This window comes from Oryzias melastigma, linkage group LG3 (genome assembly GCF_002922805.2).
Source record: "Oryzias melastigma strain HK-1 linkage group LG3, ASM292280v2, whole genome shotgun sequence".
In the NCBI taxonomy this organism is placed as follows: domain Eukaryota; kingdom Metazoa; phylum Chordata; class Actinopteri; order Beloniformes; family Adrianichthyidae; genus Oryzias; species Oryzias melastigma.
In genome coordinates, this window is record NC_050514.1 from 13,392,328 (window position 1) to 13,407,665 (window position 15,338).

The window sequence follows — 15,338 nt, forward strand, 5'->3', positions numbered from 1 at the left end:
TTTAGGGGTTTCACCATCTGATTGGCTGAAAATGATAAAGCATCTGCCTAATGTGCAGATGGTTGCAGTTTTTGCCATGAAGACATGAAAAAGTTCTAAAAATTACATATTTATGTGTAGTCTCTGAAAGTTTATATTCCTATAGAGAAAGTTTCAAGCAGACTTTGAAGGAAATACATCATCATGCACAGTCAGTTTTGTACTTTCAGAGGTTGCCTCAGGGATGTCAAGAATGTCTACAATATTCTGTTTTGCCAATATCCAATTTTCTTGTATCAAGATTTTTTTTTTTTGCATGAACATTAATTTGGAAGCAGTTTTGTTTGGTATAATATTCTATACAAAAAAAGTAGATTTGAGAATTTGAGTTAAAATATTTTCTCATAAAACAATTTATCTTCAAACACTGAAAAATCAGAAATCAAATCAAACAGGAAGATAAAAATCCTACTTTTGCAAACACCAGGAGTTACTAGAAAAGTGGGGTATAATCTAGTAACCTGTTCTTTGTTACAAGCGGGAAACAAAATTGACTTCTCTGCTAACTCGCTTTCAAGTAAAACAGCAATTAACCAAAATTTTATAAAAAAGGAACATTTCATATTGTTTTCCCTTTTAGAGGGTTTGGATTAATACATGAGATTATAATGACTACACAGCAGAACAACAGGATAAAGGAAACAAATGAATACAGAACCCTTCATTAAACTAATGAATTTGTGTTTTTCTGTTTTGGATTCATTTCTAAACAAGTATTTTGTGAGCCAGCGTTTGATGAAATCGTAGATTTAGTTTATTGTCTCATCTAGTTTTTTTTTTTTTTTTTCTTTTTTTACTTAGTGTTGAAACAGATGATTTATAAATTACAGGCTTGTTTGTAGGTTAATAAGGCTGGATCTCCAACGGTCAAAAAAATCAAATTATTTTATTTGAATTGTATAAGAAGGAAGTATTCTGAGACGCAGAGTTTGAACGTATTTCCCCAAAACCCACGATTGAGGCCAGATGTATAAAACACACAAATACAAACTCAAGGCAAGCGTTTAATTCAAATGCCTGCAGAAGCGCACATACACACAAGCACTGGCACTAAACAGATTGGGTATGTTTCATATCAAGGTCACCTATCTACATTATATATATATCAGGTCAATGGAGCTGAGATATCTTAGCGAAGACTGAGTTAGAAAATGAAGGAAGAGCAGAAAGGAAGGAAGCAGTCAATACACCTGGGTAAAGGCTCACTGAAAAGGCTTTAGGATAATGCTCTTTTGTCAAAGGGTGGGAAGTCAGTTTCTCTCCGTCTCTTTCAAGTTTGTCTACGGTGCATTAGGAGTCTGTCAGAGCAGCCTTAGCATTAATCAGCTAGCCTACAGAAGAAGCAATCACGTGTAATCTAAGGCTCTAAACCCCGCTGACCTTCTCCTCAAATGCAAAGATAAACGTTCGTTCGAACCTCAGTTACTTCACGCACACACAACTGTATCTAGCTCCAGCAATCTGTTTTTTTCCCAGTTGTCCTGAGTCGCAGGCTGTTATTTGATGGGTTTCTCACACAGCAGCACCCATGACTCTCCGCCTTGACGCGGCATGTCAGCGTGACACGCTGATCACATCAGAGGGGAGAGGATAGGAAGAGATGAGGAGAGGACTCAGAACCAGGAGGAAAACTGAAAAAAAGTTCCATTCATCATCTCTGCAGTGTTGAGAGTGTATAAATAGCAAGATCTGTTCAGAGTTATCACTGAGCCAACACTTTCATCGTGTCACTTCATTTATTAGAGCTGCGTGCAGATCAATACAGCAGACATATACACCCTGTACTGTTGACAAGATAATCTCATCATTATGAATTTGGCTTGGATCGTCTGTAACATGAGCAATTGCGATGCTTATCCAAAATGACAGGAGTAGAGAAAAGAAGAGGACTCCAAAAAAGAGGAGTTGAAACAAGTAAGGACTAGTTTTTTGATTTTTTACTTTCACTTAACAATGCTTAGAGCAATAGATAATGAAAACCAGTATTTCAGTACCAAACAGAGCAAAAATCAATAAGAAATGGAGTGAACCACCAATTGATCCAAATGCTTAAGAGCAAAGAAAGATTTCTTTCTAAAACATAAACGCAACGAGGGGCCAATTGAGTACCTCTGTGAAGTACAACAGAAAAAAAAATAAAAATAAGACCGGTCAAATATGCAATTTTTTAACAAACTATTACCTCTCAGCAATGCAACTGCTACCCCTAAGAACAGACACCACCAACGTTTGACCACAAATCTTGTGTGACTCCCTCTTAGTGAGCCTTTTTGTTTAGGCAATAACATCTGAGAGTGCCGAGTCTCGCCTCTGTTGCCACAAAACACATAACGGTGGCAGCAAAACACAGTGGCTGTCAACTCCCCTCAGACAACATGCAGGGTTTTAGAAACAGGGGTTAGGTTACAAACTTGGTTGCAAATATTGGGATGAACAGAAGAGATAGTTCTCTTGGAAGACACATTACACACAAAAAAAGGTGAAAAAGAAAAAATTCCACTGCTCTCATTTCCGTTTCACTCTTTTAGGAAAATGATCCTCAAATTGCAAAGCAAATCATAATTGGCTGACTGGAACCTGAGAGAAACACACTAGTGGTTGCGCAGCAGAGGAAAAGTCATAACTGTTTGTTTTGACATGCAGTAAGGTAGAATTACAGCAAATGAGATAATACACAAGATCTATTCCTCTGAACAATTAATCACATTACTGATGAAGCTGAAGAAGTGTTGAACTGTAAAAAGCAAGGACAAGGAGAGCAAGAGAGATTCGAGCAAAGGGGGATAAATCATCTCTCTTACACTAATGAGATAGAAGGTGAGAACAGATTCGCACAACTCATGCTTTGAGCTGTGTGTTGATTCTAAAGCACATGTCTAGGGGGCACGGAGAAAGAAAATGTGGCATGAATAGAAGCTCTTCCTGGCTGGACCGGTTCCAAGTAACAGCACAGCCAGCTCCACTTTGTTTGACTTTGAGCGTGTTTGATTTACAGCAAGGAGACCCAGCTGCTGGCAGTTCAAAGAATACATCACCGGGCCGTGCACACCTACAGTACACAACCCTATGCTACCTATGCCTTTTCCCACACTTTACTGTGTGGTCACTCCTATCTGGACCCATCTCAAGCTGCATCAAAGACACCCTGCTGCCCAAAAACTTTAAGTCTAAAGACCCCAGGTGGGATCTTAAGCCTTCAGGGGGCTGGCGGCCCCAACAGGGGAGCCCATTTCAATCTGAGGAAACCAGCAAGACCTGTGCTTCAGAGTGCAGCTGGCTGTAGCACAGGTGCACGCTCGTGTGCGCACATATGTACGCTCGCACATAGATCCATGGCAGCTGAATCATAGGCTCCTCAGCTGTGAAGGTTACTCTTTGTTCTCTGTTTTTTTACTGCCTGTTTCAAAGCCAAGTCGCTGTCTAGCATCTGACTTGTTTGAACACAATACCGAAGTAACTGTGAGCAAGCAGATATTTTTTTTGTCACAATTTCAACATTTCATATTGAAGGAGGCTTACATTAAACGTGAAAATGCATTATATTACAAGGCTTGTCAGCCACAAAATGCAGTGTTCCATCTTGTGTAGGTGTGTGCACCTGCAGAGTAATAGAAAAGCTTGGCAACAAGGTCAGTAAAACAAGGTAAAGTGTCACATAAGACAACAGCCACAAATAAAAGAGAAAGAAAAAGGCAGTCACCTGAAGTATTAGTGGGCACGCTCTTAATAGCCAGAAAAGAAAAGTAATTAGTGGGACACAAGAGACTTGTCTGTTGACGGAAAAAGGAAAAAAAAATCAAAGACTCTTGCTGTTTAACAGAATGACATGACATTTTGAAGCTTCAGCATCACCAAATTAGACAAAAGAGTCACGATCATTCACTTCCTCCTGTACCACAAAACACACAATGATGTGAAAGTAAATGTCGGCTGACGAGCCACAGTCTTACAATCATGCCCATGTCATCTCCCATCGGCTGCTTCCTACTGAACCAGGAAAATTGCTTTAATGTGTCTGGCCAATCTGCCTATCAGGAAGGTCATTTCCTGTTCTCATTTCCTCCCTCTGTAATCACAAAAAAAAATAAAATTCCTGTGTTGTTCTGCATTGGTTGGTTGGAAGGTCAGTTAAATAAAAGGAATATTATGCAGCTCAGGTAAGGGGTGAGGACATATTAAATTTTCTACGCTAATGCTGAAAGGATACAAAGCCAATGACCAAGAAGGCTAAGTCACGCCTTGTCAACAGACTGATTCTTTTAGAGGCCGTATGGAAAAACAAAAGGGGGAATATTCAGCTTTGGTGCACATTTTGGGTTTTAAAAAGCTTATTCATTTATTTTTTAATGGGGTTACTAAGATTCATGAACATATTTTATAAATAAACAAGCCTTTTTGGAGCTGAAGAAAAATTTCAAAGAAACTTTCTGAGTATTGATACTGTCCATTTGTGCAACAGATTACTAAAGGTCCACACTTTTAGACTCACTCTCAGTCTTTTTTCTGTTTCATCCAAACGTTGGCCAACAAAAATATAAAAAATTAATTGAAAATATCAGTTGAATACCCACTCTGATGAAAACCATATTTTTGGTGTTTTTAGCTTGTTATTGGGGTATTTTCTTCAAAATAGAAGATATATATATATATATAAAGAAAATTAAGCTCAAATTGTGTTTCAGAGTATTTTTTTTATTCAAATTGATGTGACTCAGAAGCAGACAAAAATGTCATTTGAAAAATTGATTATTTGTGATATAGAAAATGCGCTGGGCAGCCACCAGGTCTTTGCTCCGCTTCATCAGTATACATCCTTGTTTTACTCGAGCTGGCATCTGGCTCCAAACTGTACAGTTGGATAGCGCCAACTGCTCACCATTTTTGTCAAATGGGACCTGGTGGCAGAAAAGATGGCGGCTAACAATCTTTAGCAGGAAGGAAGTCCAAGACCGGGACATAACCCCCCCACCCCTTCCCCAACCGCACACTTATAATGTAATGGGAAGGGGGAAAGGATTGCTCTGTCCTTCGAACAACTCAGGAGAATTTCAAAAGAACTACTATCAATTTGCCAAAATTATGTCCTAGAAAACTGCACAGGTATTTTTTTAGTATTAATTTGGCTAAAAATGGCACAACCATGATTAAAGGAATACTGGAAATGCTTGTACAAAAGGTCAAACGATAATCAGAGTGGGTCTTTAATAAGTATTCCACCTCAGTCATATTAGTTTGAGATTCTTTTTTTTAATGTTAAGTTAAAATGGAGCTGCCATGGATAAGTAAGCAATCTACTGAAGAGTTAACTGCATAAGCCTTTGCTAATTCCAATATTAAAATAAAACAAAAAAAAAATTTAGCTTCTCTTACTGCTTTCAACTACTGTTGTGCACATGGTTTCATAGAAAGAGGCAGGGACCTCCAATATTTATTGTGACATCTTCAGTTTTTTTTTCCTATAATCTAATAAACATCATCATGAATTAATGAATAAATGCAAATATGACTTGTTCTTGGCTTTGAACACAGAGTCTTTTGCTGCTTATAGAGGCATATACATTTGCCAAAACCACTGATAAAACACTAGAGATGGTAGCTAATACACAAAACATTTAATATAAGCTTCTTTCTTGCACTTGAAAAACAAAAACATTTAAAGTAGATTTCCCAGAGAAACACTGTGGAGGCTGACTGCACTTCCTCTTAGTTGTTTCTATTCTATCAGGTTTGGGGGCTACAAAGACAAATAAAAGTGCCTATTAATAATTTAGAATTTCAGTGTGATGTTTTATGTACAGTAGGGGCAGATTTATTTGAGGAGATATGAAAATGCACCCTTAGGTAAGATAATATTTCTTCATGTACAGGCACGCTCAAATAAAACAAATCTGGCCAAGTGACTCAGAATCTCTGCCGGGGGGCAAATGTAAACAACTTACAGTAGGTTTCTTAAACTGTCTCTCCTTCCTATCAATAACTCTTTGAACATCCATTGCAGTTTCTGAACTCTGAAATCCAGAATGCCAGTATGCTTCAGTTTGGAGGAAAGGAAGGAAGAGAAGGGTAGTAGAAAGCAGTTACTTGAGGATGAAGGTAAATCAAATAAAGGGTGATTTTATATTCATGGGCTCATTGGCCACTGAAGCATCTGCAACACAATACACAGCTGAGGCTTTGATGAATCTTTTTTGGGGGAAATCCTTTAAAACACATCCCACCGTCTTTGTGTTAGTATTTCTTGCATTATAGCTGTCTTGAGGTTTAGACAAATGCGAGATTGTCATACTCATAAAAGAGTGGAGCTCTGTCACAGAGGCTGCCAGCTGAATACTTAAATCAGGAGGCTTGAGATACACAATGACATTACACCCACACATCCAAATGAACACAATCTCTCCAAACTGTGCAGAGTCAGGCCATTCCTCGAAACATCTATTTTCAACATCTGCATCAGCTAATTTCTTTACATGCAGATTCAAAGTGCACATCTCCTGCGTAAGAAACATTAAGCTTTAATAACTACTGTCACATTCTTTTACGCATTTTTTTTTCCTCTTCATTTTTTACAGGATTAAGGCCATGAGTCGATTTGAAAAACCATCCCAAAACCATGTTACATTGTGAGTTGTAATGAGATTTTCTCAAATTTGTATAGGAGATCTGTAAAAATCCTGGACTCCGTGCAGATGTAAATGCAGTCATTGTCATTCAAAAGTGCTGAACTGAAGTGCTATGAGAGGCAGATCTAAAAATGACACGCCATATTTCATCTCTCCATGTCAGGCATTTTTCAGCAGAGCAGGAGGGGCCTTCTTACAAAGTGACAAGTAATGATATCAAGTCAGCAGAGACTGGAGCCCCGTTTGTCCTTGCCACTCTTATCTCAATGCCACCCTACACAAGGCAGAATGCTGCCACCTAAAGGCGGCTCATACAGCCTTTTTAGACAGAGTTTTGTCATTGTGCTGTGGTTCCAGACTGAGTTTCTTACACATACACGTAGGATCTGGTTTAATTAAGGCTAAGTGGACTTTTTTTTCAGAATTAAATTTAAAGACTGAAAAAAATGTGAATAAGTGGCTCATATTGAGGCTCACATTGTTTAGAATGGTCACGGTGAAGGGAAATTATTACAAAGATTAAACAAAAAAAAAACATACAGGGAGTTTGAGAAATGTCCAAATAAAAACTATGTATAAGTATGCAAGGCTAACTCTTTGAAACATAACACAGGACATCCCTTTGTCTTGAAACACTTGACTTTAACTTTGCTACATATTGGTTTAACTACTGGGTCAATATTAGGGTATCCTCTCTCAGAACCTTTCATAAAATTAGACAAGATTACACTTAATCTAATCTCAGAAATTCTCATCAAAAGTAAAATGAGGCTGGACCAAATGAACCAGCATTGATATCAATAATGCCACAAGAGCGCTTGTGTATTTCTCATACAATTTCCCCTCTCCATTTAAACATAATGGACAATCTTTCTGCCTTTGCAGCACTATAGAAGATCACTGAACACTTATAGCTCCATTGAACAGGATACAAGTTCTAGACATAGTTTTCCCACAAAGCACATCAGACACTGAAGTGTCCTTGTGTGACTGAGTGAGCAGATAATGCCCCCCCCCACACACACACACACTTTCTTTAGTAATATTTTCTGTTTTCTTCATTGTGGCAACTGTACTGACAGATGGGCTGAAGACCTTAGGATCGATGGAAAGGGAATTCTGTCTTTGTTTCCTGACATTTTTCCCATAGACACCCTCCTGGCTCAGGTTACCTACTGTCCACATGCACGGAGAGAGCTGAACGGAGGACAGCAAGAGGAAGGAAAGTGATATGTTTCTGTACAGCTTCTGAAGAAACTTGATGCCTCTGGCCATCTCCCTAAACACAGGTTTCTGTTGAATAATACAACAGAGGACCAAAGCTTGATATGTTGAGGAGACCTGCTGTAAACAACAGACTATGAAATGTGTTGATGCCGCTTGTGTTTGAAGAGATAGACAAAAAGATGTCTACGAATGGGTGTATGACAGGCTAGCTGAATCCAGTTCATCATTGCCAGATTTGTGAAATAGAACAACACTGATTGGGCCCCTCTGATTAGAAAGCCTTAACGGTCTTTGAACTGACCCCTGCTCTATGCAGCTGGTTCATAATAGAAGCAGAAGAAGGACCGGTAGTGAAAACAACAGACACTGGCCTTCCTCCCTGGTGAGAAAACGTCACATCTGATCACAGTCATCATCACATCCATGTCTAGTGAAAATAGAGGGGTATAAAAGACACAAGGCCGCTCAATCTAAACACAACTAGATGAAATCCATTGGGATGGAATTAGAAAGTGTTTCTCCTTGATTGTGCTGAAAAGCCCTTGGCTACAGCTAGAGCATATGAAACAGGTTTATAGTGTTTTGTCAAATTGCACCTGGAACATACATTGTGCAACCTTGGTAGTACAGCAAAAAACACTAACTTTTTTTCTCTTTTTTTAAAAAAGCATGTGGTAATATAAGAGGGGGTACATATCCCTTGTAAACAGGGCAAAAAACAAGATAACCAGACATACTGGTGACTATTCGCTTTGACTAACCACAAAATACTATGAATGACCATTTAGTTTGTTGTAACTGTCCATTATATCCAGTGTCACATAGTACTGTCCTAAGCGTAGTATAATCCTCGTCTGCCACGACAGACTTTTAATGAGCTTAAGGCCAAAGACAGAGAGAAGTTATCACATTAGAGGCTTATACACCAAAGTAACCCGCACAAAGACGTATAAAGTAGCTGTGAAAATAAGTACAATCTCCTAATCTCAAGGTATTAAATCTGCTAGAATGAAACTTAAAGTGCTGTAGGGATTCATGACAACACAAAACATGCAGCAGACAATGCTTGGGGGAAGTCTGCTCTTTCTGTTTTAAATAATGTTGACTTCCCAAGTGAACTTAAAATATGGTTGTTTTAGTTATAAACATGTTTTACTAACATTTTATCATAAAAATAAATAAATAAATCTGTAAAGTAGCAGATTCTTCAAACAGAGACTGGTATAAACTAATAAAAAGAGACTGATTTTTGTATTATCTTTACAGATGAAACTACTTAATTTCAGTTTCAAATGAAAATGTGTTGCTCCATAGCTGTTTGCAGAAGTCTGCTTTTACAAACTATAGATACAACTGATGAGTGTTTATGTGACTGGCTCTGTTCTATAAGAGCAGCAGAATGACTGCTTAATCCTTCTAATGCTCAACCCCTCCCTTTCTTCTCGTTCCCTCTGTGCTCTTGGGCTTCCAAGCTTCTCTCTGTTCTTGTCTTTTTGATTTCATACAAAACAAGGGTCACGTGTTGGGTGCAGGAACTGGGAGCTTGTGGGGGTTGTGGAGTAAAAATGGTGGCACAACAGTGAAGGAGAAAGGTGCCATTTCTCTTACCTGTATGATGGACATGCGGTTAGTAGGTGTGTCTGTAGTGCTGGTGACTGGGCCTGTGAAGCTGGTGTGGCATCCCACGTGGCCTTGGGGCACGCTGAGGTTATTGGTAGTGGGCTTGAGGTACATGACCTCTGACCTTGGTGAGCTGAGTGGCAGGCGTGTCTGGTAGTCAAAGTACATGGGAGAGGTGGCCAAGGAAGGGCTGCTTACCACATTCATCACATTCATGGCATCCCGCTCCTCCACCTCGCTCTGCACCAGCATGATGTCGTTCTTGTTAATCTTCTTCTTCTTGCCTTTCCCCAGCTGAGGATGCGAGTACTCAGCAATGCGACAGTTATAAGTACGTATTTCCTTGTTTTCCCGTTTGCACTTGATTGCTATGGTCACCATGGCAGCCAGAAGCATGAGAGATATGATGCTTAGAGTTACAATAAGAGGCAGAGAGGTGTCCCAATTCTGATTGTCTTTGATGTGGGGCAGTCCATCAGGAGGTCGTCCGTTGGAAGCCTTAATAATGAGTCTAGCTGCAGCAGTTAGTGTTGGCTTGCCGTGGTCCGACACTCGGATTATTAGCTCCACAATAGGGCTTACGTCCTCCCAGAAGGAATGGGCTGTTCGCACCTCCCCAGTAACTGGGTCGATCTCAAAGAGGTGCTCCTCATTGCCATCTGAAATTTCATAGGTGAGCCTCCCACTCTCACCATAATCATTATCCACTGCTCTCACGGTGGTAACAATGTAGCCAACACCAACATTTCGCGGGACATGGATTTCAGCTGTGTCGTTTTGAAGGAGTGGCAAAACTATGACGGGAATGTTGTCGTTGACATCTTGAACGCTGATGCGGACAGTAGCATTACTCTCAAGGTGTGGAGATCCTGCATCTTTAGCGAGAACTTTAAAATCAAAATACTTAATTTGCTCGTAGTTAAAAGATCTTACAGCATAAATGGCTCCATTTGCTGCATTGACGTTGACATAGGTGTTGACGTCACCGCCACTTACGTTGGAGTTAACAATACTGTAGTACACTGTCCCATTCTGGCCAAGGTCTGGGTCATGTGCCAGAACCGAACCTAAATACTCTCCAGGAATGTTGTTTTCAGAGATTTGAAGAATGTATACTGATTTGGTGAAGCGGGGAACATTGTCATTTTCATCCAGAATCTTGACGGTGAAAGATTTTGTAGAATTTAGTGGAGGAATGCCATTATCCTTGGCTACAATTGTGACATTGTACTCATCCTGCATTTCCCTGTCCAGGGGCCTTTCTGTCACCACAGTGTAGAAGTTATCATAGTTCTCCTCAAGTTTAAATGGGACATTACCCAGCACTCTACACTGAAGCTGGCCATTCCTGCCTGAGTCCTTGTCTGTGACACGAACCAGAGCAATAACTGTGCCTGGGGGTGCAGCTTCACTGATGGCTCCCTGTCGCACAGACACAAAGCCTATGGACGGCCAATTATCATTCCTGTCAAGCACTTTAACTGTGACTTTGCAATGGCCTGGGATTGGATTGGGACCAAGATCCTTTGCCTGAACGTCAATCTCAATAACCGGGCTCTCTTCGTAGTCAATTTCACCCTGAATTTTTATGACTCCTGTTCTGGAATCAATGGAAAAGAGTTCTCTGATTCTCTCGGGGGCATAACCACTAAAAGAGTAGACTATTTGACCGTTGTTTCCCTCATCAGGATCAGTAGCATTTAAATCAATCAAGACTTTACCAGGAGTTGAATTTTCAGGAATTTCCACAACATATGAGGGCGGATCAAACACCGGGCTGTTGTCATTGGAGTCAATAACTTTAACATTTATCTGCATGGTGCCAGACCGAGGATATTCCCCACCGTCAGTAGCCGACAAAATAAGGGTGTGATGACTTCGTTCTTCTCGGTCCAGTGGTCGCTGAATGACTAATTCTGGAAATTTTGTCCCATCCCCTCTAGATTTTACCTCTAAGGAAAAGAGGTTGTAGTCATCACGTGTAATTTGATAGGTTTTTAGGCCATTTTCCCCAGCATCTGGGTCATGTGCGCTGGTCAGGGGAAACCGTGTTCCTGGCACTGCATTTTCAGAAATGTCAATATCAATCTGATCCGAGGGGAAAACAGGTGAGTTGTCATTGATGTCCTGAATGTCTATTTTTATCATACATATCTCTTTATCATTGGCAAACACTTCCATGGAGAGCTGGCACTTAGGGTTTCTTTTACACAACGTTTCCCTGTCAATGCGCTGCTTTGTGTACAACAATCCACTTTGGGGGTCCACGTCAATGAGATGAGGTGCAGAGTTCTCCAGCACCCTGAAGTTGGCTTTCTTACCCTGTCCTCCCTGCCCAATCTGTTCCAGTCCAAGCCTGGCATCTTTGGCAATATTCCCAATCACTGTCCCTGGTCCCTGTTCCTCCGGGACCGAGTAATTCAAGTTTTTTAGTGTCTGGGCTTGAGCCCACAAGAGGAGAAAAAAGAAAATGGAAAGATGCATCTCCACACTGTAAAAGCTACTTATATGTGTGCAGGGTTTGCACTTCCGTTAACCTGTTGCTGTTTTGTTAAAATTTGGTATTTCTATTTCTCCAGTTGAAATAAAGAGTCCCGTTCATCGTGTGGGGCCTCGGCATTTATCTTTGAAGATTGTCTTGGCTTCGTTGCTCTCTTCCTCTGCAAGCAATCTCTGGTGCTGAACACCTAATTTATATTCAGCTGAGCACCCAGACTCAACTAAACAATAATCGTGTTCCAGTCTCCAAACAGGATTCTCATTGTAAGTATTCAATCATACCACCTGCGAAGGAAAAAAGGAAAAGAAATATGTTACATAAAAATCAATTAGTGGCTCTAATATTTCAAATAATAATAGTAAAAAAAACAGCATTCTCTGCCAGGAGGAAATCAGATCCACTGGCAAGCCAAAAATGAAGCACAGCTCATGTGTAATTCATCTCCACAATTATAGGAGAAGCTTGTCAATTAGTTAACCTTGGGGAAGACTCTACCGTCCACACACACAGGTAAATACAGATTCTTTTATCATTTTACTCACCCGTCAAACTGACAATACCAGCAGTTTTTAATGTCTGATGTGAAGTGTAATACACAAACCTAGTAAGAAAATACTCCTCCACTGTGATATGAGTGCTGAGTGAAACTAGGAGGGGAAAAGGGCAACTTCAATAATGTGGTAAAAAACACAGGAATGAAACTAAGGATGACCTATTGTGGCGGCTATCTGAATGAGTGAGTATAAAATGAGTCTCTTACACGCATTAACAAATCCGCATAATCCGGATATTTAAAAAATGAGCCTTATAAAAAAAAATCCGAAATGAGCTGCCAGCATCTCAGCACAGCCGTGTAATTCTCTGCACTGATGCTCCCTGTCTATCCTCTACGAGACTCAACAATCATTGAAAGAAGCTGTTGCATCCATGTAAAATAAAAAAAGGAAATGAACGACATCCTGCGCCTTCAGTGGGAAATTGTGAAAAAGATAAAACGGGAAGATGAATTAATCTTACCTTCAGACACTCCTCCATCAAATCAAGATAAAGGAGACAGTAAAAAAAGAAAAAAAAATCATAACAGTCAGTTCCAGTGGGGTTCAGGGAGAGTTTTATCCTCACACCACTTCTCCCACCCGCATCCTCCTTTTCTGTGCGCAAAAATAGTCACAAGCCTCCAATGCACACGCACGCTACAGTACGGCGAAGCGCAAATTGAAGGGGGGATAAAAAGTCCTCCAAAGTATGACTGTAATGTCAATGAGCTGAAGTCCTCTCCGCTGTCTGATTAGGATGCAGCGTCTCTCCTTCTGCCTGCAGTGAGTCACCGTTCTTCAGGAAGGAAAACTATTGTGAAGAAAAGAGAGGAGAAAACAAAAAAACATCCCAACGAGTGGCAATGTAGATCCAAAGCAGGTGTTTAAAGGACGATCGGAGGTTTTCTTTCAAGTCCGACTCATCTCTGAGTTCCTGCTCCCCGTAGAGGCATTTTGTCCTTGTGCGTCCCCGTCAAAAGTCCGCGCGCAGTCACCTCAAGGTGGTCAGAAAGAATGGCGCATACTGGCACATGTCTTTCTGTGGCTGTCAAAAAATTGACTGATTTATTTGTCTTCAGTATCTATTTACCTACAAGCTTACTATTTTCAACACGTAGTGGCAGCTGAAGCACAGAGAGCGCCTCCTCTCACTGACTGAACTCCGGACACCGCACGGTGCGTTAAACATTGTCGCTGCTCCTCGCAGCAGCCAATGATTTTGAAGGAGGTGGGGAAGAGGAGGAGGGATTCAAATGCCGCTGTGGGTCCAGACTACAAATGATTGGTGGCTGGGAGTTCACCGGTGGAGGAGCTGTCTTTTTTCAAATATCAGTCTTCATTGTTGTTCAGGCGACAATTAAAGGAAACGGTGCGCTGAGCACGGTCACCAACGGACTCAAACGCGCTGGGGGCCGGACTGATGGGGTTTGAAATTTCAGTTGGAAGGATGGAAAAACAGAGGGGAGGGGGGGGTGTGACATCCTGCTCAGGAAAAATGAGTTTAGTTCCAGATTAACAAAATTTGGGATTAAGACTTTTGAATTCTGTCTATTCATTTCAGATAGAAGTGAAACAAATGAAGTATTTTTTGAATTTCATGGGCTCAGGACTATTACTGCACATTTTTAGAAAGCACATTTGTCAAAAGGGGATGTATTTGCTCAATTGTCTGACTTTTCATTTACTTCCTGTTGGAATTACTTTCAAATTCTAATTTAGTCAAAAAAGAAAAATGATTAACTTAGTCTATGGCCATTATTTAAAGCATTTACGTGAACCTATGTGAGTTCCTGGAGAAAAAAAGTTGAAGAATCCTAGATGCAAAAAAAGAACATATTTAGGAAAAGGATGCTTGTGTAGTCAAAAATATTAAGGAGACAGTTTTCATTACATAGTTGACCAACTTCAATCAAAATTGTGTTTTTAACATGTTCTTGTGGCATATATAAAGACAATTTTACTTCAAATTGCATTTCTGAGTATTTCTTTATTTAAAAAAATGTGAATATGGAGCACACGAAAAAATGCTGTTGAAAAAAGCTTGTAAATGGCGTATAGCGCTTTTCTTCCCCTCCTTGAAGGCCCAACGTGCTCTACAGTCAGAGACCCATTCACCCCTTCGCACACACATTCACACCCTGATGGTGGCTCCGCCTCCGAACAGTGGCACCAACCGTCCACCAGAGGCAATTCGGGTTCACTGTCTTGCCCAAGAACACTTTAACACATGGGCGAACAACACGGCCGCCTCTTGTAGCTGTGGCATAGGTACTGCAGTCAGCAGGCTAAAGTTCCCTGCTCCACTCAATTCCAATGCATCCATTTGGAGACGACCAGACCAATGTATGCCTTAATTTTCTTTACGGCTAGATAATTTCAATTTTTCTCGCAGTTTTTGTTGCATCAGTAATGTTATGTTTGGGGTTGTAAGGCGTTAAGTAGTGGGAGAGTGTGTAAACAAGGGGATGATGGGAACTCGAGGCAGGCTTATTTCATGCCAACAATCCCCCCTCATAACTCGAACACATTTCTAATGAACTCTTGCAGCTCTGCAGAAACTATTCCTAAGAAAATGACACACTTTCTTTTTTTATTCATTTTGTCTAAAAAGCATCATAATCACAATTAAAAGACTACTTGGGACACTTTTACGATAGATCCAAAGATAATTGGAGTGGGACTTGTATAAGAAATGTTACTTTAATCCTCAGGAACTGATCATACCTCTTCATGTACACGAAAAGGGAAAGCTGTTAGGTTTTTGAAAGATGAAACTGTTAATCAAAAAGGGAAAAA

The 15,338-nt window shown here is 40.4% G+C and overlaps 1 protein-coding gene across 2 annotated transcripts in view; it reads right to left on the bottom strand.

Annotated features, from left to right (window-relative positions):
- Positions 1 to 13,734, bottom strand: part of pcdh17 (protocadherin 17) — a 59,646-nt gene extending 45,912 nt beyond the window's left edge. Inside the window, exons 1-2 of one of the 2 annotated variants that reach the window (XM_024295550.2) lie at positions 13,024 to 13,734; positions 9,705 to 12,290 (exon numbers count right to left, since the gene is read on the bottom strand). In XM_024295550.2, the coding sequence (XP_024151318.1) occupies positions 9,705 to 11,990 (2,286 nt within the window). In that variant the 5' untranslated portion in view covers positions 11,991 to 12,290; positions 13,024 to 13,734. Of the gene's footprint in view, positions 1 to 9,494; positions 12,291 to 13,023 lie in introns of both variants that reach the window. The other variant, XM_024295549.2, reaches the window with a different exon arrangement.
- Positions 13,735 to 15,338: the final 1,604 nt, after the last annotated feature.